This window comes from Pelodiscus sinensis, chromosome 3, assembly GCF_049634645.1.
Source record: "Pelodiscus sinensis isolate JC-2024 chromosome 3, ASM4963464v1, whole genome shotgun sequence".
Taxonomy (NCBI): Eukaryota; Metazoa; Chordata; order Testudines; family Trionychidae; genus Pelodiscus; species Pelodiscus sinensis.
Window position 1 is genome coordinate 158,951,700 of NC_134713.1, and position 22,039 is coordinate 158,973,738.

At 47.1% G+C, this 22,039-nt stretch overlaps 1 protein-coding gene across 1 annotated transcript in view; it reads left to right on the forward strand.

The window, feature by feature from the left end:
* CAPN13 (calpain 13) overlaps nt 1–17,676 on the forward strand; it is a 95,014-nt gene extending 77,338 nt beyond the window's left edge. Inside the window, exons 18-23 of the mRNA XM_075925332.1 lie at nt 16–84; nt 1,893–1,971; nt 4,075–4,191; nt 11,471–11,523; nt 14,355–14,407; nt 17,372–17,676. Coding sequence (XP_075781447.1) covers nt 16–84; nt 1,893–1,971; nt 4,075–4,191; nt 11,471–11,523; nt 14,355–14,381 — 345 coding nt within the window. The 3' untranslated portion in view covers nt 14,382–14,407; nt 17,372–17,676. The remainder of the gene's footprint in view (nt 1–15; nt 85–1,892; nt 1,972–4,074; nt 4,192–11,470; nt 11,524–14,354; nt 14,408–17,371) is intronic.
* The last annotated feature ends 4,363 nt before the right edge of the window (nt 17,677–22,039 follow it).

Below are 22,039 nucleotides of genomic sequence, written 5' to 3' on the forward strand. Positions count from 1 at the left end.
TAACTACACCTGCAGCTCAAGTCTAATGGACGACTATCCCTGAAAGAATTTAAGCACCTCTGGAAACTGCTTGTTAAGTACAAGGTACACGTGAGCTGTCAGTAACCCATTTGCTCAGCAAGTGCTGAATTTTTAAATCCGTGGATGCAGCCACTATGAAATTAAAATATTGTGGGGGACAGACCACACCAACAGCTCTGAAGCTTAGCAGCTAAAATGTCTGCCTTATCATTCAGAAGTAGGGCACTCAAATATTGAATAGGAAGGTCTTATCAAGGTTTCTAATTGTTAAAAACAGGTCTGCCAAGGACTAAGTGCTCAAGGTGTTCTTATGGCAGCTACTAAGGAATAGGCTAGAGAAGGTGGTAGGTCCCAGTCCTGCACATATATACATAGGCGTAGTCCTACGGTTCAACGGCACTTTGGTTGCTCAAATGTAGAAGTGTATGTAGTATCAAGGCCCAATGAGGATGGTGGGTATCCTTGAAGAGTACAAGCACTTGGGGCCACAAATTGGTGACTCGGGCTATTATCCACCATGGGTTTCTGTGAAAAGCTATTGCCATAGTTCATGGCAGCCAGTCATGTTGCGCAGGATAATGCCATCAATGGAAAGTCTATTCTCCAAGGCAAATACAGGCTTTGGTTTTCTTCCCCACACGATGTAAACAACAGGGCTCCTCCCCCTCCCCCTCCCCACACACACACACATTTCCCATAAGAGACTCTAGGGCAGAGTAAGGGACTCCAGAACTAGGACAGACTTTCTGGTACAGTCTGACTGTAAATTTAATCTATTGCACCTCATTAGATCTGTTTGGACTATAGAATTGTAGGACTGGAAGGAACATTGAGAGGTCCACAAGTCCAGTCCCCTGCACTTGTGGCAGGACCAAGCACCATCTAGATCATCCCTGACAGATGTTTGTCTAACCTGCTCTTAAAATATCTCCAGTGATGGAGATTCTACAACCTCCCTGGGCAATTTATTCCAGTGCTTAGCCACCCTGACAGCAAGTTTTTCTTATGTCCATCCTAAACCTCTCTTGCCGCAAGTTAAGCCCATTGCTTTTTGTCCTATCATCAGAGACTAAGGAGAACAGTTTTTCTCTCTCCTCCCTTGTAACAATACTTTTTGATACTTGAAAGCTTTTATAATGCTCGCTCTCCATCTTCTCTTTTTCTAAACAAACACTATTCTTTCAGCCTTCCCTTATAGGTCCTAAACAGCTGTTTTCCATGCTTGATATTTACATGCTACAAACATTTGGTGGGGATTGGGATCTCGCAAGATAGTTTTTGGCCAAGCTAAACATACTGGGAGCACAAACATTCAGTCAAGTCAATGGAGGGAGTCTTCCCACCCAGTGCTATAGAAAGAAGTTCTGCAACTACTCTTTTACTTGAGTCATTATGGGTGAGTTCTTTGTGCTGGCAGAGATACAGGCTCTTGTCTGAACAAGGAGAAGAATTCAAGGAAGATACATGAAAGGCCACCCCCAGAGCTAACATTCAAACCTGTTTGCCACTGAAGTGGAACTACAGGGCAGAGTTAGCAGAGGGTGATCACCACTCATGTTGGTCTCTCTTACCTTATCTCCATGCACTAGGCCAGGCCAATGCTCTGAAGGAGCATTAATGCCCATCTCTCACTACTCCCATCAGTGGGCCCTGCTCAGTCCAGGAGCAAGGATCTTCCAGCTGTTGTTTCTGGAAAATTGTCTTTTATGTTAGTCTCCCTATCAGATCCTGCACTGTTCCACCGTGCTAGTTCATTAGAGAAAAAGTGACATGCGTTGGCAAGTGGCCAATGTGCTCACTCAGAGCACAAGTTTGGGTCCCTGACGTTGTCTTAAAAGTAAGAAGCTAAATTCTGTCAAAATGGTTTCCAGGACATTTTCAGGATGGAGGAGAGAACGCATGCGGGATTCCTTGACGTGTCAGATTTCAGGAATGCAGTACAGAGAGCAGGTACGTCCGGCTGTGCTGTGAGGGGCCTGTTGGAAAGTTGAGGGCGGGGAAGGAAGGAATAGAAAAGAGCAGCAGTATTGTATGGGAGAGCTAGTGAGATCCTGCTCCTGGCACAATTTGCAAGTAATGCATGTCAAATAGACCAAACAATCACTGTCCATTCCCTGTGTAACCCAGCCAAAGAGAATGGTTCAAGATGAAACCATTTCCCCTATGAGTGGTCTTGCTTGGGTGGGTGCTGATGATGGATATTAGCCAAGAGTTGGGCAGGCCAATAAAGCTCCCAAAGAAAGAGTGAATTCCCATCTCGCTCCAAGAGGTTCTCTCTTTCCTGATCAGGGATGAAGCAAGGAGAAAGGAGCAAGGAAGTTTGAACAGCCACTGCCCTGCACCTATCCTAGCTCATTTATTCTCTCTCCAGGGCTATGACTGATTTCATAGGAGAAAGCTACATGGAAATACTTTTATTTAGTTTGCACTGACCTCTGCTGGCTAGACCAGGGCTGTAATTTTAAGCACGCAATCCAGTTTCGGTGGCATGATCGAATTTGTATGCACTAGGATATCCCAGAGGAAGTTCCTGCCCAACAAATCTGCATTAGAGATGCTTCCATTTAGCTAAATGGCTTCTTAAGTTGCATTAGCCAGTATAATATAATTTTTCCCTGATGAGGAACTCAAGGCAAAACCTAATCAATGGAAGCCCCAAGTCGGCCTTTTTTGCTCCCCCATAAAAGGAAGATATAACATGGCCTCAAGAGACTCAAATTCCTGATGTGTCACTGGAATGTAGCAAGAGGTTCTGAGTGCAGGGATCACAAATGTACCACTAATGTACCAAATAATCTATAGGGTTGATATTGCAATAAAGGCACGACTGTCTAAAATACAGAGGAAGGTTATGCCCATGCTGATACTGATTGGATAAAGAGGAAATATTAGGGAAATTCAGTGTGTTGTATTTGCAAGGCAGTTTTTGAAGGGGAGACATCCCCACCTTGTCTCCTCCTATGCCATACAAACTAGGCTTGATTCTATTTTTCTCCAAGAAAACACTTCTCTAGCCCCCTGCCTGGGCTTTTCTTACTGGGAGAATACTAGGACCCAGGAATAGCAAACAAAGGCCAAATGAACCCCAAGAATGCTACTAAACACAGGTCCTGGTTAAGCACATGTTCAAACTGGAGGCCATCACTGTTCAGCAAAGCAAGAGCTTAATCTGAATTGAGGCCTGACTACTTAGATAAAAGGCCAGTTCCCCAGCTAGTGTAAACCAGCACAGCTCCATTGGCTTCAGTGTGGTTCTGCACCAGATAAGGAACTGGCCCCATCTCATTGGAAGCATCAACCTGATGAAGTGCTTTGAACGCTCAATGTTGTAATCATTTCCAACGAGTTAAAATGAAAAGCCAGACTCTTGAAACTTTAACAAACCCAGCCAACAGGATCTGAGCCCAAAGGATAACGGTAGAGGGGGAAGGCAGCCCTTCTAGGACCAGCATGTGACTAAACTCATACATGCCTTTGCAATTAAAAGGTTCAGGGTATTTTGAAGGATGGGGAAGAGATTGACCGAGCTGGATTTCAGGGGCACGTACATGGCATACCCCAGGACTGTCCACTCCAAACTCCTGACCACTTACTGGTTTCAGATGTTGTGGTGAGATCTGCAGAAAGTGCCTGGAGTCTTGAGTGTAGATTTTAACAAGTCTAGGCTCCAAGAGATCCTGAGCATAGCTGGGTCCTGTGCTTCCAAGGCTTTTGTCTCGTCAGCGCATGCTATACATATCCACCGCCTGCATTGGATTAACAAAGCAGGTGGAATTAGTTGCTTTACTATGGGGATTCTTGCTCAGACCTACAAAGTTTGGGTTATTTCCCAACCTGAAGCTGGGAAGGAATTCTGACTGGATTTTGTTTGAGAGGGACGTCAGGGAGGGAGTTACCATCACAAGGGGCATTAAGCAGGAATAGGTCACCCGGGAGGTGTATAAACTGAACATTCATAACTGCCCTAGTTCCCTGTCAATTCAGAGGATGGCTGCATTTTGCTTCCTCCTCTTGCTACCGTGTTGACTGCCCTTTGTGCCTTTTTGTTCATAGGCCTGGCTGTCAATGACCAGCTCTTCCATCTGATGGCTCTGAGGTACAGTGACTCCTCCATGAGAGTTTCCTTCCCTGATTTTGCATGCTGCATGATCCGGTTTGAAACTATGGCAAGTAAGTTGTGCTCCTGGCTAGGTAGGGGTCTGCGAGGGTCTCAGAACATGGGCTTACGCTGCAGCAGCCAATATTACAACAGGGATGGGCAAATGCCAGCTGATCCAATCTATCAGGGTATGCCCCTGGTAGGCCCCCACATCACCATACTTACATGCATCTCCACGGGTGCGGAGGATCACAGCTCCTATTGGACACAGATTGCCATTCCTGGCCAATGGGAGCTGAGATTGCCCATATCTGTGGAGGTGCAGTTAAATATAGAGGCAGAGGCCCACCAGGAGCTAACCCTTGTGAACCGCAACTGTTTTACTGACCTCCCCTGTATTACAATATCCTTAGTGCTACAGATTAAGGACAAAGCAACCTAATGGCCCATCGGGAATTAGGTGTCCTTGTTGGAGACACACAGAACCAGAGAGAGATGCCCATCTATAGTGAATGTGTAAAAAGAACAAACGTGCTACAACACAGGAGTTGGACTAGGTCAGTGTCCCTCTGCCTTTTGGGTACTTTAAACATCAATTTATCAGAGCCAGGATCAGATTCTCTAAAGGACAACTGCTTCTGTGAGCGAGAGAGTCCGTGCTGGGAGACAGCACCTAGCTGGATTGCTGAGGCTGCTATACTTTGGAGACAATGCCAGAAAAGAACATGGTTTCCAAGCACGCTCCATCGGAGCCCCATTGGCAAACACGGCACAAGTCATTGTGTGGCTTCAGCACTCTGGATCAGTGCTGCCCCAGCAGGCTCTGGGCCCTTAGTGGAGTGGAGAAGGAGTACAACACACACTGCTGTCTCTTTCTCCCACCCCGCTGGACTTCCCATTGCTGAGGGCATGCAGCCTGGGCCCTGTGGCCTTGTACTGGGGGAACCCCTGAAATAAATTGGACCTTAAGGCTTTGATTGTCCTAGTCAGCATCTGCCCCCTCTAACCAGTGTTGTGCGCTATAGCCTGCAACAGAACTTGGGCTGAAGGGATTTGGAGAAACTCAAACTCTGTAGAGGGGAGGCGCACGTACAACAGCATGAGAGGTGGGAAGGGAAGGGGCACCCAACACCAGCAAAAGGGGCTTGTCATTAAGGTTAGGAGGAGCCCTGAGCACCAGCCACAAGCCTGAACTGCAGCTACTAAAGACCTGTTCTATGGGAGAATGCAAGCAGTTCCCATTGACTCCAGTGGGAGTTATGTGAAGCCTCTCCCAGCTCAACTGGTGTCCTGGGTCAGGATCCTCACAGTTAAATATACACCTCAGACCTATTGAGGCTCAATGGGCCATACCCTCTATATACTTTTGAGCATCTGGGCTCTGGTGATACGGAACAGCGATTGGACACCTAGTGACACCTTATGATGCTTTCAGGCACCATTTTAAGGCTGGAGAATAGAATCAGCTCAGAGCTGAGAATCTCCCATTTTAACCCTTAATGAAAGCATGTATGCACTGGAACAACGACTTTAGAAACTCAACATTCCCAAGACAATTACCATCCTTCATTGTGGATAGAATCTCTTATGGCTACAAGTGCATTCATTTTTGCATTTTTAAAGTGGTTTCAGAAAAGCTTCTTGAACAGTCAGTGCTGGTATAAAGACCCTTCAATCCATTTTGGAAGGCTTTGCTAAAAGTTCCACTGGTATCTGTAAGAAGTATCTGAAAATGCACTCGAGTCTTTCCATTATTATTTTCCAGAAAGTTTAATACAATTTTTTCAAACCAGAAGAATATAACTGGGCCAACTGGAATAAGAAACACTCCATCTTCATGATATGAATGTGGAAGGGAAGATAAAATTTGACCCATTTCATTGTTACTCATACTGTCAAGATAACCAGAGTGATAAGACCTAAACAAAAGCAGCTTCTACTTTCAAAACCCTACTTAAATGGTACTAGAGAAGGCACTAGTGACTCATTTTTGCCTAAAATAGAAAACAGTAACGCTACTAGGTGGATAAATAGGCCGGATCTACATTGCTACAACCATGTCAGGGAACCAGTTTACAGCATACTTATACCCTTCGCCTACCCTAGGTGTTGTAACTTGCTGCACCCAGTCTCAGCGCTGCTCAGGTTTGGCCCAGCTGCCCCTCTGTCATGATGATAGAGAAGGGATAGGCCAAGTTCGAAGGAACAGTACTTCAGCCTCAGAAAAACCAGCCCCAGCCAGTCCCCCAGGGCAGGATCAGGGTCTCCAGGCATCTGGCTTTTGATCTGAATGCCCAGTTGAAAAGGGATCCTGGCAGCTCCAGTTGGCACTGCTGCCTGGACCATTACAATGTCCAGTGGGTGGCCCTGCAGGCTCAAGGGCAGCAAACGGAACTTTCCTGGGTGGCCCTTCATGTGCCTAGGGGCTGCAGGAGCCTGGTGGCTGCTTATTGAGAGCCATGGTAAGAGTTTCTGGGACCTTGCATCCCAAACCCTTTACTATACCCCCAATCTCCTGCCCCAGCCCAGAGTCCCCTCCTGCACCCAAGCCTAGAGCCCCTTCTTGCACCCCAAGTCCCTCATCCCCTCCCACACCGCAGCCCTCTTCCCCCAACTCTGTGAAAGTGAGTGTGGGTGAGGGAGAGCAAGTGATGGAGGGAGGGGAAAGGAGGGTTGGGAGGCATCAGAGAAGGGGTGGCACAGAAAGTTGGCAACCCCAGCCAGGAGCCCCCACTCAGGTATGAAGAGTTTACTTATTTAGTACTAGAAGATTTATCCCGCATTGCTCAAGTCCTTAACACAAATAATTTTTCTTTTTTGGAAAATAAAATGTAAATGCTGGATTTAAATTGTTGTTCTGGTGTGGGGCTGGGGATGAGGGGTTCAGTACGCAGGCTGCCTGGGAGAGAGAGAGGACTAATCAAGCTACAGCTCCAGAAGGCACAGGCAGGGGAGGGATGCATGTCTCCCAGCTAAGGCAATTCCAGGTTCATCTGCCTTCTGTGCTCCCCAGCCAGAGTGAGGAATGCAACACACTGCACTTTGCCCATGCTCTCTGATGAAGGGGAACAGCCATCAATACCCCTCCCTGTCACCCTCCTTAAAGGAGGGGCTGGGGGAAGTCCCAGACAGTGGGGGAAATGCTTCCAGCAGCCCCATTTCACCTGCCTGGTGATTCTGTCTCTTTTCTGTATGGTTTTAGGAGAAGAATCCCATTCCAGGCACATCCCATTTTGCTGGCACAACCAACTCCTCACTTTGTTTAAGTGATAAGAGGAAGCTGCATACCAAATTTGGTGGTTTAAGAGGAGTTCTTGAACAGGCAGACACACAGACAAACTCTCAAATATATAATAGACTTTTAACATTCATGTATATTACATATGGCAGGTATGAAATATTTAGAAAGCCATAATCTTTTTGCACTAAATCTATTTACTGGGTCACAACAGGCCATCAAAGTTTACAGGTGGATCTGGGGCCCAAAAAAGGTTGAGAGCCACTGGACTAGATGACCTTTTGTGGTCCTTTCTAACTGTGTCTTTCTATGGTCTTGGAACTTCCAACCAGCTTTGAGCTTTGCGACGGTCAAAGATGTTTAGACTAGATCTGGGCGGGAATCAGACATGTCGTAGGAAATTCCAGGGTTTCAAAGTTTGTTCAGATTCAATATGGAAACAAACTGGCAACTATTTAAAAAAAAATCACAAAATAATTTTTCAGGTCAACTGAAATGTTCTACTTCAACTTCAATACACAATAAAGTTTAGAATCATAAAGCTGGAAGAGACCTCAGAAAGTCATCAAGTCCAGTCCCCTGGACCAATCCCAAATAAATCAACCCAGCCAGGGCTTTGTCAAGCCAAGACAAACACTGGTAGGGATGGAGACTCCACTACTTCCCTAAGGCTGTGTCCAGACTCCATGCCTCCGTCGACGGAGGCATGTAGATTAGCCAGCTCGGAAGAGGGAAATGAAGCCGCGATTAAAATAATCGCGGCTTCATTTAAATTTAAATGGCTGCCCCGATCTGCCGATCAGCTGTTTGTCGGCAGATCGGGAGAGTCTGGACGCGATGCCCCGACAAAGAAGCCTTTCTTCATCGACACAGGTAAACCTGGTTTCACGAGGCTTACCTGTGTCGATGAAGAAAGGCTTCTTTGTCGGGGCATCGCGTCCAGACTCTCCCGATCTGCCGACAAACAGCTGATCGGCAGATCGGGGCAGCCATTTAAATTTAAATGAAGCCGCGATTATTTTAATCGCGGCTTCATTTCCCTCTTCCGAGCTGGCTAATCTACATGCCTCCGTCGACGGAGGCATGGAGTCTGGACACAGCCTAAGTAACCCATTCCAGTGCTTCACCACTCTCCTAGTGAAATAGTTTTTCCTAATATCCAACCTGGACCTCTCCCACCACAACTTGAGACCATTGCTCCTTGTTCTGCCATCTGTCACTACTGAGAACAGCCTCTCTCCATCCTCTTTGGAACCTCGCTTCAGGATGTTGAAGGCTGCTATCAAATCCCCCCTCACTCTTCGCTTCTGCAGACTAAACAGACCCAACTCCCTCAGCCTCTCCTCATAGGTCATGTGCTCCAGTCCCCTAATCATTTTGGTTGCCCTCCGGTGGACCCTCTCCAATGCATCCACGTCCTTTTTGTAGTGGGGGGGCCCAGAACTAGACACAATACTCCAGATGGGGCCTCACCAGAGCTGAATAAAGGGGAATAATGACATTTCTGGATCTGCTGGCAATGCTCCTCCTAATGCAACCTAATATGTCATTAGCCTCCTTGGCTACAAGGGCACACTGTTGACTCATATCCAGCTTCTCATCCACTGTAACCCCGAGGTCTTTTTCTGCAGAACTACTACTTAGCCGGTTGGTCCCCAGCCTATAACAATGCTTGGGATTCTTCCATCCCAAGTGCAGGACTCTGCACTTGTCCTTGTTGAACCTCATCAGATTTCTTGTAGCCCAATCCTCCAGTTTGTCTAAGTCACTCTGGACCCTATCTCTGCCCTCAAGCATATCTACCTCTCCCCCTAGCTTAGTGTCATCCGCAAACTTGCTGAGGGTGCAATCCATCCGCTCATCCAGGTCATTAATAAAGATATTGAACAAAACCGGTCCTAGAACTGAACCTTGGGGCACTCCACTAGAAACCAATCACCATCCTGACATCGAGCCGTTAATCACTACCCCCTGGGCCCGGCCTTCTAGCCAGCTTTCTATCCATCTTACCGTCCATTTATCCAATCCACATTCCCTTAACTTGCTGGCAAGAATATTGTGGGAGACCATATCAAAAGCCTTGCTAAAGTCAAGGTATTTCACATCCACTGACTTTCCCATGTCCACGGAGCCAGTTACCTCATCATAGAAGCTAATCAGAGTGGTCAGGCACGACTTGCCCTTCATGAATCCATGTTGACTATTCCTGATCACTTTCCTCTCTTCCAAGTGCCTCAAAATGGATTCCTTAAGGATCCCTTCCATGATTTTTTCCAGGAACCGAAGTAAGACTGACTGGCCTATAGTTCCCTGGATCGTCCTTCTTCCCTTTTTTGAAGATGGGCACTACATTTGCCTTTTTCCAATCATCCGGGATTTCTCCCAATCTTCACGACTTTTCAAAGATAATGGCCAAAGGCTCCTCAATGACATTTGCCAACTCCCTCAGTACCCTCGGATGCATTAAGTCCGGACCCATGGATTTGTGTACATTTAGCTTTTCTAAATGGTTCCTAACCTGTTCTTTACCCACCAAGGGCTGTCCATCTTCATCCCATCTTGTGTCACTTAACACATTAGTCCGGGAGCTGACCTTGTCCGTGAACACAGAGGCAAAGAAAGCATTGAGTACTTCAGCTTTCCCCCAATCATCTGTCACTAGGTTACCTCCTTCATCCGGTATGGGTCCCTCACCCGCTCTGATCACCTTCTTCTTGTTAACATGCCTGTAGCAACCTTTCTTGTTATCCTTCACATCCTTAGCCAGTCGCAATTCCATTTGTGCTTTCACCTTCCTGATAGCCCCCACGGCATTCTCGAGCTATACATTTAAACCCCTCCCTGGTCATTTGTCCAAGTTTCCGCTTTTTGTAAGCTTCCTTTTTGTGCTTAAGTTCAGTCTCCTACCATGTTTGCCTCTCTTGCTATGCCTGCAGTAAGGCTTCTTTAAAATACTGCCAGTTGTCCTGGATTCCTTTCCCCTTCATGTTAGCAACCCAGGGGATTCTGCCCATCAGGTCTCTGAGCAAGTCAAAATCTGCTTTTCTGAAGTCCAAGGTGTGTATTTTACTGTTCTCTTTTCTTCCTTTGGTCTGGATCCTGAAATCTACCATCTCATGATCACTGCTTCCAAGGTTGTCACCTACCTCTACTTCCCCTATTAGTTCCTCCCTGTTTGTGATCAGAAGGTCAAGCTGCACACGGCTCCTGGTCGTTTCAAAATGAACAATCAGTATTGCCTTTCAGCCTTATAGAAAGGCTGCCTTTTGATCTTTTTCTCAAAACAAAATTTCACCAACAACATATTCCCATGAAACAATTAGATTTTGATGAATCAACATTTTCCTACAACCAAATGTTTTGTGGAAAAGTTTTGATCACCTTTAGTTTGACAACTACGTGAATACAGACAGCCCCTGCAGTTACTAGTTGATGAGAATAGTGATAGAAATGTAGCCGTGTTAGTCTGGTGTAGCTGAAACAAAATACAGTTCTATGTAGCACTTTAAAGACTAACAGGATGGTTTATTAGATGATGAGCTTTCGTGGGCCACTTCCTCAGATCAAAAAAAAAATTTTTTTTAATTTTTTTATCTGAGGAGGTGGGTCTGGCCCACGAAAGCTCATCATCTAATAAACCATCTTGTTAGTCTTTAAAGTGCTACATAGAACTGTATTTTGTTTTAGTTGATGAGAAGTTTGCAAGATTAGCTAGGAGCCCATATTCAGGTATGGAGAGGTATGAGTTGCTTTCGGGAACACAGTGATCACCAGGTGCTAATGAATAGGCAAGGAGAATGGGGGAAAATCTTCTCTTTCATCACACAGGGAGTTGTATTATGTAGATGTCACAATTAGTGTGTCTAAATAGCAAATGAGAAATATCAGCACAGTATAGGCACCTATATAAGACACAGCCCCAAATATCAGAACATCCAGTCTTCCTATTTGCACCTCCCAGTGAATATTCAGGCATTAGCTAATGTGGGAAACCGAACACTCAGCTAAGTAAAACTAGACTGTTCCACAAGGGAAACAACTTTGTTCTTATGTGTTACAAGTTCCTCCCACCGTTCCTCCTATTGAAGTGAGGCTGTCTTTGTTCTCCCCAGGTGTATTTAGTAATTTATCAAAGGATGGAAAGATTTCCTTTTCTGCAACAGAGGTGAGCAACTCTCATTGTGTTTGTGCCCTTTGCTACCTTCAGGGATTCTTGTTCTCTTCAGAGCCTACGTGGAATCCTTAATAGAGCCTTCAGAAAAGCTAACACAAAGGGGCTGTGTCTAGACTGCATCCCTTTTCCGTAAAAGGGATGCAAATTAGACACATCGCAATTGCAAATGAAGCGGGGATTTAAATCCCCCCCTCTTCATTTGCATAAACATGGCTGCCGCTTTTTTCCAGCTCGGAGCTTTGCCAGAAAAAAGCGCCAGTCTAGACGGGGATCTTTCGGAAAATAAAGCCTTTTCTGAAAGATCCCTTAGTCCTCTTAAAAAAAGCAATTGCGATGTGTCTAATTTGCATCCCTTTTACGGAAAAGGGATGCAGTCTAGACACAGCCGGGGTGTGATAAACCTTCTTCACGGTGGTAACTGTACAGTAAGGAGGAAATCCTGGCCCCTTTGAAAGTTTATGGCAAGTCTCCCATTGGCTGCAGTGGAGCCAGGGTTTCACTCTACAGCTGTATCTTAGGCTACATCTACACTACACCCCTCTGTCAGCAGAGGGATGTAAATGAAGCACTTTGAAAGTGCAAATGAAGCGGGGATTTAAATATCCCACGCTTCATTTGCATAATCACATCATGGCACTGTTTCGAACAAGCCGTGTCAAAAGTGAAATCTCTGCCAACAGAGGGGTGCAGTGTAGACACGGCCTTACAGTGCACTTCTAGGTGTGGCAGTAGCACGTAGACATACATGAGCTAAGCTTTGATCTAGCTAACTTGTGTACCATCAATAGTGAAGCCACAGCAGCATGGGCTAGAACAGGGGTGGGCAATCATTTTCGCAGCAGGGGCCACTTAATGAATTTTATTATGTGGTCAGCTCCACCCCCTGGAAGGGGCCTTGCCTAGAGCTGGTATAGGGACTGGCCTCACCCCAGTGTTGTCTAGGGGCCAGAAGCTTTGAAGTAAAAACACAGCAAAAGGCTTGCAGCTCCCAGCCCTGCCACTGCCAGGCTGCCTGGCAGCCACTCAGGATTGCTGAGGCGATTTCATGGGCTCACGGCCATGGCTCCTGCTGGAGCAGCACCGTGACTGGGAGCCGGGAGCCATTTAAGGATCCTGCTGCCTGAGCCACTGCCTGGAAATTCAGTGGCATGGGCAGCAGGATATAAATAGAAAGCAGCCAGATGCAGTCAGCAGGCTGGATCAAAGTGTTAGGCGGATTGGATCTGATCCATCTTGTCCAGCCCTGGGCTACAGGTACGTACTTGGGGCTCTAGGCAGCCCCTGCTGAAGTGCGTGTGGCCATGGCTTCACTGCAATTGGTACCTGAGCTTCAGTCAGATGTGTGATTGCGATGCTGGCACACACTAGATTAAAGCACACGTGAGACTTACGTGGCAACTCCCTGCTTCCTGACACCCCCGATCTTTCTTCCTACAGCAGAAACAGCACAGCTCTATTAACTTAAATGGAGCTGGGCAGACTAACAGCTGTGGGTCTGGCCTTATATCTATAGTGGTTTCCCCTCTCCCGGAGACCAGTCTGTCATGGATGCAACTCCAGTGGGGTTACATGGGGTTCCCCATGCAGTCAAGGCATGCCCTCTTTTCCCAGTGTTCATCGGTTATCACAGAAGCATGACAGTGACTGGGTTTAAAGAAAGAAACAGACGACAAATGGGCACCTTTGCTCTTTAAAGCCCAGTAGCTTGCTGATGTGGGCTGTATCAAATAGGGAAGTTAACTAGCAGTTAATTGACTAACCAAGTGGATGGAATTTCCATTGACTACTAGATTAGCTGAAGGGGGGTGTGCTCCCACTGCAGCCCTGCACTTTAAAACCCCATTGGCCTCTTACTATGTTTAAAGTGCAGAGCTGCAGCGTCCCGGGGGCCGTACATGCTGGGACCATTCAGTCCGGTGGGCTCTTAGTTCATTTAAAGTGCATAGGTGCAGCAGAGTTAGCTCCTGGGGGCAGCACAAGCTGGGACTGAACCAGTTCTGGCTCGTGCTGCCCCCTGGGACCTTTTGGCTCTGCCTCCCCTGCCCCCCACCCTGCACTGTGGAGACAGTGCTGGGGGGAGCCAACTTTTAAGCCAGCTCCTACCAGCACCAGCTCCTGCTTCCCCCACCTTGCTGCCTCTGATACAGAAGCAGTGAGGGATGGGAGGAGACAGTAAGTAGTTGAGTAGTTACTCAACTACCTGATAAGCTTATGCTTATCGGATAGTCAGCTACTCAACTAGTTGCTTACACCCCTAGTGTCACACTTACCTCATCTTAAAAGTACCGCCATATGCTACATAATGATCCAGAACACTCCAACTTCCCAGAGCTTTTGGAATGATTACTGTAATATTTTTTTATGAAGTTGCCCAAATCTCATTTGGACTGATCCCTAAAAGCCACTTGGCACCAATTTAGGTAGCTCAGTAGCATGGCTCTGAGTTCATTACATCTTCCCTGCACAGTACAAATGACTAATAAGAGTGCCTCAGCAGGGGTTCACTGTGTGGGCTGCAAGATGATCACATGTTAGAGACTATGTATGCTCTCATTACCAATCGCACAGACACCTCCCCTTCCACTTGTCATCACCCCCCATCCTCAGCAATTACTGACATAGAAGAGTAACATTAGGAAAGTGTTTAGTGCAATTTAGCAGCCGGAAACAAGGAAAATGTGCCAACACTGTGCTACCAACCTCTTTCCCGTAGACCACGGCATGAGAATTGCTGTACTCTGGTATTTAAGTGCTAAGTTATTTATGCATCTGCTACTTTGATTTACGGTAACTATATAAATGCTTTTTCTTCATTCTCCCAGTGGATGATTATTACCATGTATTGCTAAGATGGCGATATGGGCCTACATTGCTGGTAAGGAGTCACCTCCATCCTGTCCAAATACTGAGGAGAAATGTTCCTTGGGTGCCGTGACACTCCCATTCTAAAACACGGTCAAACAGCCGCACCCACCCGCAGTGGGACACAGGGGCTGTGACCATACGCAATAGGTAAGAGGCAAAACAGGCAGCAGTCTGGGCTAATGTTTAGATAAAAGGGACTAGGAAGAAGCAGAAGGCCCCTGAGTTCTTGTTGCAGCTGAGCTACTGACTCGCTGTATGACCTCTGTCACTTGACTTCTTTATCAACCCAGCTGGAAAGTTGAGTTAAAAAAACTTTGCTGCAACCCAGAAGCTGCATCTGATATGGAATTATAACCCCCCAAAAATCTGATGTTTAAAAAGAAACTGTGATGAGATTCCTCCTGCCTCTCTCTCTTACTGGAGGCAGTTAGGATGCACACAGTGTACTTTGAGCTCAGGACCTTCATGTATTTGCCACTTGGTTTTTGTCTGTGTTTGCTGCTAAGGACTCGGAACTATGGCTTACATGGGCCTTAGCTTGTGCTATTGTGTTCAGGGTGCACAGTTCATCCAGACATTTACCCATGGAGGAGTGCTGTGTCCTACCAGTGTGGGTCCTGATGCTGCTTGATACTGAACAGTTTTTCGGAAGAGCCAAGAGCTTTTGTCTCACACTGCAGGCAATGGGAATTGAGGGCACCTTGCAGGAATAGATCCTGGGCTTGCACTTTATTAAAGGCCACACTTCCAAACAAAGAGCTACAGGGTGCACAGTGGGCCAAGTTCTGCCCAGCAGCCTCTACAAGCAGCCACACAGAACTGAGGCTTGGATGGTTCCTAAGCACAACCTGCCCCACCCCTCACCAGCTCTCCTGTTAGCACAGATGGAAGATCTGTGTGGCAGAGATTCAGCTACTGCCTCTGCTGGCCATGCCAGATCCTCTCCTTTCCCCTGTATAGGGAACGCACATGGAGCAGGGCTCTGTGCTCCTTGTTGAAGAGCAGAACCACACCAATCACAGAAGAGGTGGTCCAAATTATTACCTCTACTGTTAGTTGGCATGTGCCAAGCCCCGGTCTGCACATTCACATGGGCACTTCTATACAAAATCAACTCAAAGGTGGATGTGTAGAGCATGCATTGGCCTGTGCCAGCCTGTTAGAACATCTGGCCTTTCTAAGTTTCCTGGATGACAGCCCCAGCTGAGGCACCAGCCCTCGGCTGGAACATGATGTCTTGATGCAATGAAGCTGCACTCTGGTGATATTCACATAGCAAGAAGATGGCGTTTTCATACAGCTTGAATACATTACATCACAACATAGCCTCATGTAACCATCACGCCAGTATAATATGAGGACCTTGTCTTGGGGGAATTAAGTTGGTTATCAATTACAGTTGATGTGCCAAGTTACTCTTTGCTATCCATGAATCATTCATCAACTGATCTCAACCCTTGAAAATATCATTAATTAAAATTTTCACCTAATATGGTGAATGAAATTCCACTTATGGGATGTTCATGAACTGTTCTCTTTGGTGACTCATAGCATGACTGGTCACGTAGGTCATGTGCATGCGTGCGCACACACACACACACACACACGTGCATGCGTGTGTTCTCTCTCTCTCTCTCTCTCTCTCTCTCTCTCTCCTCCCCCCCCCCCCCCCCAGAGAGGAACCAATATTGAGCTAAGGCTGCAGGCTAATGCACTACAAAGTGCTGGCATTTGTGTCACTATGGGAATTTGTGAACATGTACTCAGATCCCTACTTGTCATCCCATGCCTTGTAACCACCACACAGGATGCCACAGAACATAGCAAATGGCACTGAGCATGCTGTCTTGTAAAAATGGTCACGGATGGTTTGCTGTATTATGGTTACATAAGGAGCCCCCAGTCATGAGTGGGCCCCTACCCTGCTTTGTAGTGCTGTACAATTTAACCTGAGTGCCAGTTGGAGAGGACAGTCTGTATGTAGCCAGCTATGCTGAGAGCAAAGTTTAAAGCTGAGGGTTCCCACAACACATTGTTGGTGGCTTCAGCATGTGACCCTCACCCCCAATGCTTGCTTGTGGCCAAACTGACACTTTGTCCTAAAATCCTTGATTAAGAAAAACAAAGAACTATACACGGCCAAATCACTGCCATATATTCAGTCCTTTTTGTAGCCTCAATGAAACTATTGTACAGTTGTCTCTATCCTTTATAGACCTAAACAGAATAGAAACACAGATAAAGTGCTTTACTTTGCATGTTTTTGTCTTTTGTTGTTTCTTTTGCTTTGTTGGGTGCTTTTTTTAAAAAAAAAGACTTCCGAGCTAGCAAGTCTGTTGCTGTGAGACGTGATATTAACACAGATGCAAGTATCATGTTTCACAGCAACAAACTTATTCAGCCCTGGCAAGCCTGGGGAGAAATTAAGCCCTTACTGAGTAGTGAGGCAGCAAGGGATGGAGTGTGTGTTGGGGGGGATGGAGCCCTAGGGCCTGAGTCTACTGCCTACTAACCAAGAGCTGAAGCCCAACCCCACTGTCCCCAGGTAAATGGGAAACTCACTAGCTGCCTACTCTTCCAGCATGTGTCTATCCAAAGTGGGACAGGGTCCATCCCCTGCTGAGGACCCCGGGGAGGGGCCACTGCTTTACTCGCCCTCCCCCAACACTTCCCAGAAGTCTGTGGCCTCAGGAAAAGGCCCCGGTGAACACATCTGAGATAAGCTGGTTTAGAGACACCCCGTGGATGACCATGGGAGAAGAGAATGGTGCCTAAGTGCCACAGAAATTGAAAGGTGATTCTGAGTGTGATTCTTGTGCGTGTGTTTTCTCAGCAGGCTTTGCTGTATTGCAATGCTCTATGAAGGGGAGACAAATAGAACTATGGGGTTTTTAAATTGTTTTCATAAGGCTTAAGAAATTACCCTCTGGCTGCCTATGTCCTCTAAGAGGCCTTTCCTCCCCACTCTGCGCAGCTTATATGCTTCTTGATGCGATGAAGCCTAAGTGCCTTTCATACAAGAATAAACGTGGCGTTCAGCAAGCCAAGCAGTGCTGGTTGATGAGCTGGGATTTCTTGGACCAATAACACATGGCTACCGGTATTTGTGTTTCTGGACAAGGACTCCTCCTTTGGCAAGCTGGACTTCATCTGAAGAAGTAGGGAAGCCCATGGAAGAAAACAGTAAAGCCTCAGGAAGAATAGATTTGCTCCCATTTTATTCCTGTATAAGGGATGTTTGGAAGTATTGTCTGTGAGCAATCTCCCAGCCTCATGCAGAACAGCATTCCTGATCAGCCTCACAAGCTGGCATAAATCAGGATTAACTCCATGTACACTACTGTAAAGCAATTATAAATAATTACTGACTCAGGTCCTATATTTTTAAAGAGAGTTCCTGGATTAATATGTTTTTGTATAAGCAGAATATTACTGGATCTTTGTTATACTTTTGCTGTGAGGAAATGCAAAATAAAAACAGGACTTTTAAAAAAAATGAGTTTCTTTAAAGTGTCCAAAATGATCAGAATGGAGCAGTATTTGTTGCCAAAACAAAAAGGCAGGTTGGAAATAGTCAACAACATTGAACCCCCTTTCAGGGCAAATTCAGTCAGGACTGGTAGCAGGCCCCTCACTTAGAACTGGTAGCAGGCCCCTCACTTAGAACTTCTAAACATGAGACTGGACATTAGGAAATTGACGACAGGTAGCAATCTTGCTTGGATAATCCAATCGACCTTTCCACAAAGTGCATCACACTGGAAAGGGAAGAATTTATTTGAATTCCATTCTCTCTCTAACCTGACATCTTAAAACATGGGAACTAGTTTTTCTTCTAAATCCCATTAGCCGTGGTTCCCAGCCAATGGGAGCTGTGGAATCAGTGCTTACGATGAGGGCAGCATGTGGAGGTCCCCCCTGTCCAAGGACTTCAGGGATGTGCCAGCTACTTCCAGTAAAGATGCAGGCCCAGGGCAGGCAGGGAACCTACTTTAGCCTCACTGTGCCTCTGGACATTTAGCTGTTTGAGATCTCCTGCATTGGCTACAGCAGCCTCTAGGAGATTAAGCTTGAGGACTCCTGGCAAAACCAGGAAGGTGGGCAACTCTGCTAAGGATGCAGCCAAATACCTCATGTGATTTTCAAAAACACCTAAGCAGGTTAGGGACTCAGGCTGTGAAAGCCCAGACAAAGGTGCCACTGAGAGCCACAGAACTACAACCAGTGCTTACTGTGAAAGAGGGGCCAGGACTCAAGCAACTTTTTTACATTCATAAAGGATATGGCACACAAGCCCAGAGGTACCAAGGCTATGAACTGCCTGGAAGTGCCGGAGCTCAGCCCTGACACAAACTAAGCACCAGCAGCCACCAACTCCTGTATGTGCCTAAATTAACACAGTGCCTGGATACGTGCAGGAAACATTCCGTAGCCACCTATCTTTCTACCTTTGAACATGTCGTCTCAGGCAAGCATCTGCACATCTATCTCCTGCCTAACATCAGTTATTCCAAAATAACGCTGCTGGGTAGACATAGCCTAGATTTGCTGGCAATGCTCCTCCTAATGCCATTAGCCTTCTTGGCTACAAGGGCACACTGTTGACTCATATTCAGCTTCTCATCCACTGTAACCCCCAGGTCCTTTTCTGCCAAACTGCTGCTTAGCCAGTCAGTCCCCAGCCTGTAACAGTTATTTCAAAATAATTTCCCAGTGTAGACATGCCCTTAGTCTCTAAGGGTATGTCTACACTACCACCCTAGTTCGAACTAGGGTGGTTAATGTAGGCAACCGGAGTTGCAAATGAAGCCCGGGATTTGAATTTCCCGGGCTTCATTTGCATATTGCCGGGCGCCGCCATTTTTAAATGTCCGCTAGTTCGGACTCCGTGCCCGCGGCTACACATGGCACGAAGTAGGTAGTTCGGACTAGGCTTCCTATTCTGAACTACCGTTACTCCTCATGGAACGAGGTGTACCGGTAGTTCGGAATAGGAAGCCTAATCCGAACTACCGAGTTCGTGCCGCGTGTAGCCGCGGACACGGAGTCCGAACTAGCGGACATTTAAAAATGGCGGCTCCCGGCAATATGCAAATGAAGCCCGGGAAATTCAAATCCCGGGCTTCATTTGCAACTCCGGTTGCCTACATTAACCACCCTAGTTCGAACTAGGGTGGTAGTGTAGACATACCCTAAGGTACCACAGGACTCCTCGTTATTTTTGCAAATACAGACCAACACAGCTACCCCCTGAGAATTGTTCTTCCAGTGATTTTTCAAGGTGCCTAAATGTTAAGTGTTGCAATACTTCAATTCCCTTATGGATGGAGGTCTTAAGGCCCATTGAAATTGGCCTCTGCTGGGGGTGCCCTTAGGTGTGACAATCTGTGCCAGTTGTGCTGGTGGTGGGTTTGTAATTCTAGGAAACAGGTGGTGTAACTCCATAGACCTAGGCCACTGAATAGGCTTCTAGGCAGTATTGTGGGTCTGAGACAGCATACCAATATAGCTCTGTGGCAGAAGCTAATAACTCATTATTGTCAAGCTGAGCATGGCTGCCTGGCTGTAGCTTGAAAAGAATTGGTATTCCACTTGATTTATACCTTCAACAAAGCCAATTAAGCAATAATTCAGGAGGAATCCATCATCGCGACAGCCTTGTTGATTAACTATCCCCAAAGTAGAGTCAAAGGTGCTTAGTATCCTGAAAAAAATAGGCCAATAATGAGGAGAGTTTGGCTGCAACACAGCAATGATTATGTTTTCAAGAGCAAACAGAGGCATAATATTATTTTCACACACAGGCTGCCATTAAGGTCAACATTTGTCAACAGATACAATAGCGTCTACCTTTGCTTGGCATATTCCAGACACCCGTATGTGGTTATCTTTTGTCCTCTGCTGACTTTGTAATGTAGATCACTCTATCCATTGCAGTGATCCACCAATATTGGAAATCTCCTATGATTTTTTTTAAGCCCAAGATGCATGATATTTGGGGAATTTCTAAAAGTCCTATCTCCTCCACTCATATAACTATGGGATAATCTCTGCCCATGGGCGGCTGGTAATGTAGGCAAGGGAAGGGAAACTGCCTACATGCCCAGCTACGGTGCAGCAGCCCAGCTTCCCCCAGCCGCTGGGGAGAGCTGGGGCCAGGGCTGCAACATAGCAATCCTGGCTCTCCAGTTGGCCGGGAAGAATCAGGTTGGGGGTGGGCGGGGGGCTTGGCTCCAGGGGCAGGACCTCGGGTGGAAGGGGTGGGGATGGGTCTTGCCTTCCCCAGTGGGGCCTTCACCCACTGCCTATGTCTCTGCCTTCATTTGAGAATGGAAGTTTGTAACCTTCACAGTTGTGAAGACCAGTTTGAAAACGTGACCGTAAAGGAGCCACCACCAGAAGGCAAATAGAGAACCCGAACGGTCTGTAAGATCTTGTTTCACAAGAGGGCAGCCAACGGAACTGCCAGGTCCCTGGGCAAGATGCGGGGGCAGGACAAGCTCCCTACTCCCAGAAGGAGCAAAACCTTGAGTAGAAGGGGAGGGGCTAGGGTTAGTCTCCCCCTCCCAGCCCATCAGTGCCACCTGGGGCATGCCAGCAATTTAAAAGGTGGCAGTTTAAAGGGTCTGGGACTCTCAGCTTCCTAAAATGGAAATAGCTTCCTATTTCAGCAACATTCAGCTTAGACCCCAAGGCCCTTCCCAGCCCCCAATTTGGGGCCCTGCTAGAGGCTACACTGGTGCGACTCAGTGTGTGCAAGCTAGTGACACTGACACACACAGTGTCTGGTGTGAAGAGGGTGGCTGGTCCTGTGAACCAAACACACTAATCTCTTAGTGATGGAGTGAGGTGCCCTTAAAGGGACAGTTCCTTCCCCCTCAAACTGGGTGAAGGACAATGGTACAAGAGTCAATCCTAATAGTTAGGGCCATTGAGCATACAAATATAGAGTCTAAATAAGGGGTGGGCAATACAAAAATGGCAGCCCGCAGGGTTAGTCCCTGGCAGGCCACCACCACTACGCTTATCTGCACCTCCACAGCTCTCAGAGGTTCGCAACCCTGGCTGGCTGCGAATCACCGTTCACAGCCAACGTGAGCGGTGGGAAGCGGCGCGGACCAGGACACCGCTTCCTGCCACTCCCATTGGTCGCGAAGGCGATTTGCAGCCAACGAGAGCAGCGATCCTCTGATAGCTGCGGAGTCGCAGGTAAACACGCAGGTGGGGGCCCGCCAGGGACTAACCCTGCGGACTGAATCCAGCCTGGGGGCCAAAATTAGACCAGGGTGCGCAAAATGTAGTTCCAGCCCTACCCAGGCACCAAAAAGTGGGGCTGTTGCTCTTCAGGCACTGGGCTCTTCCGGACAAATGTCACAGGGCCCTCTGCCCCAACTGCCATCACCTGTCATTGAGGCACTTTCCAGCCCTCGGTTGTCGGCTGCTCCCCCCTTGGCCTCACTGCTACATGCAGCATTCATGGTCAGAGGCTTTTCAAGTACTATTGCAGTTTTGGTGCCAGTGTGAACCCAGTTAGATCAGCTGTTATGTGTGGAATGAGTGTGACACCTAGTGGCTGCTTGGACTAATCACAGATGTTGTCTGATCCATGTACCAGTATTTATTTCCAAGCAGCAGCCTTATT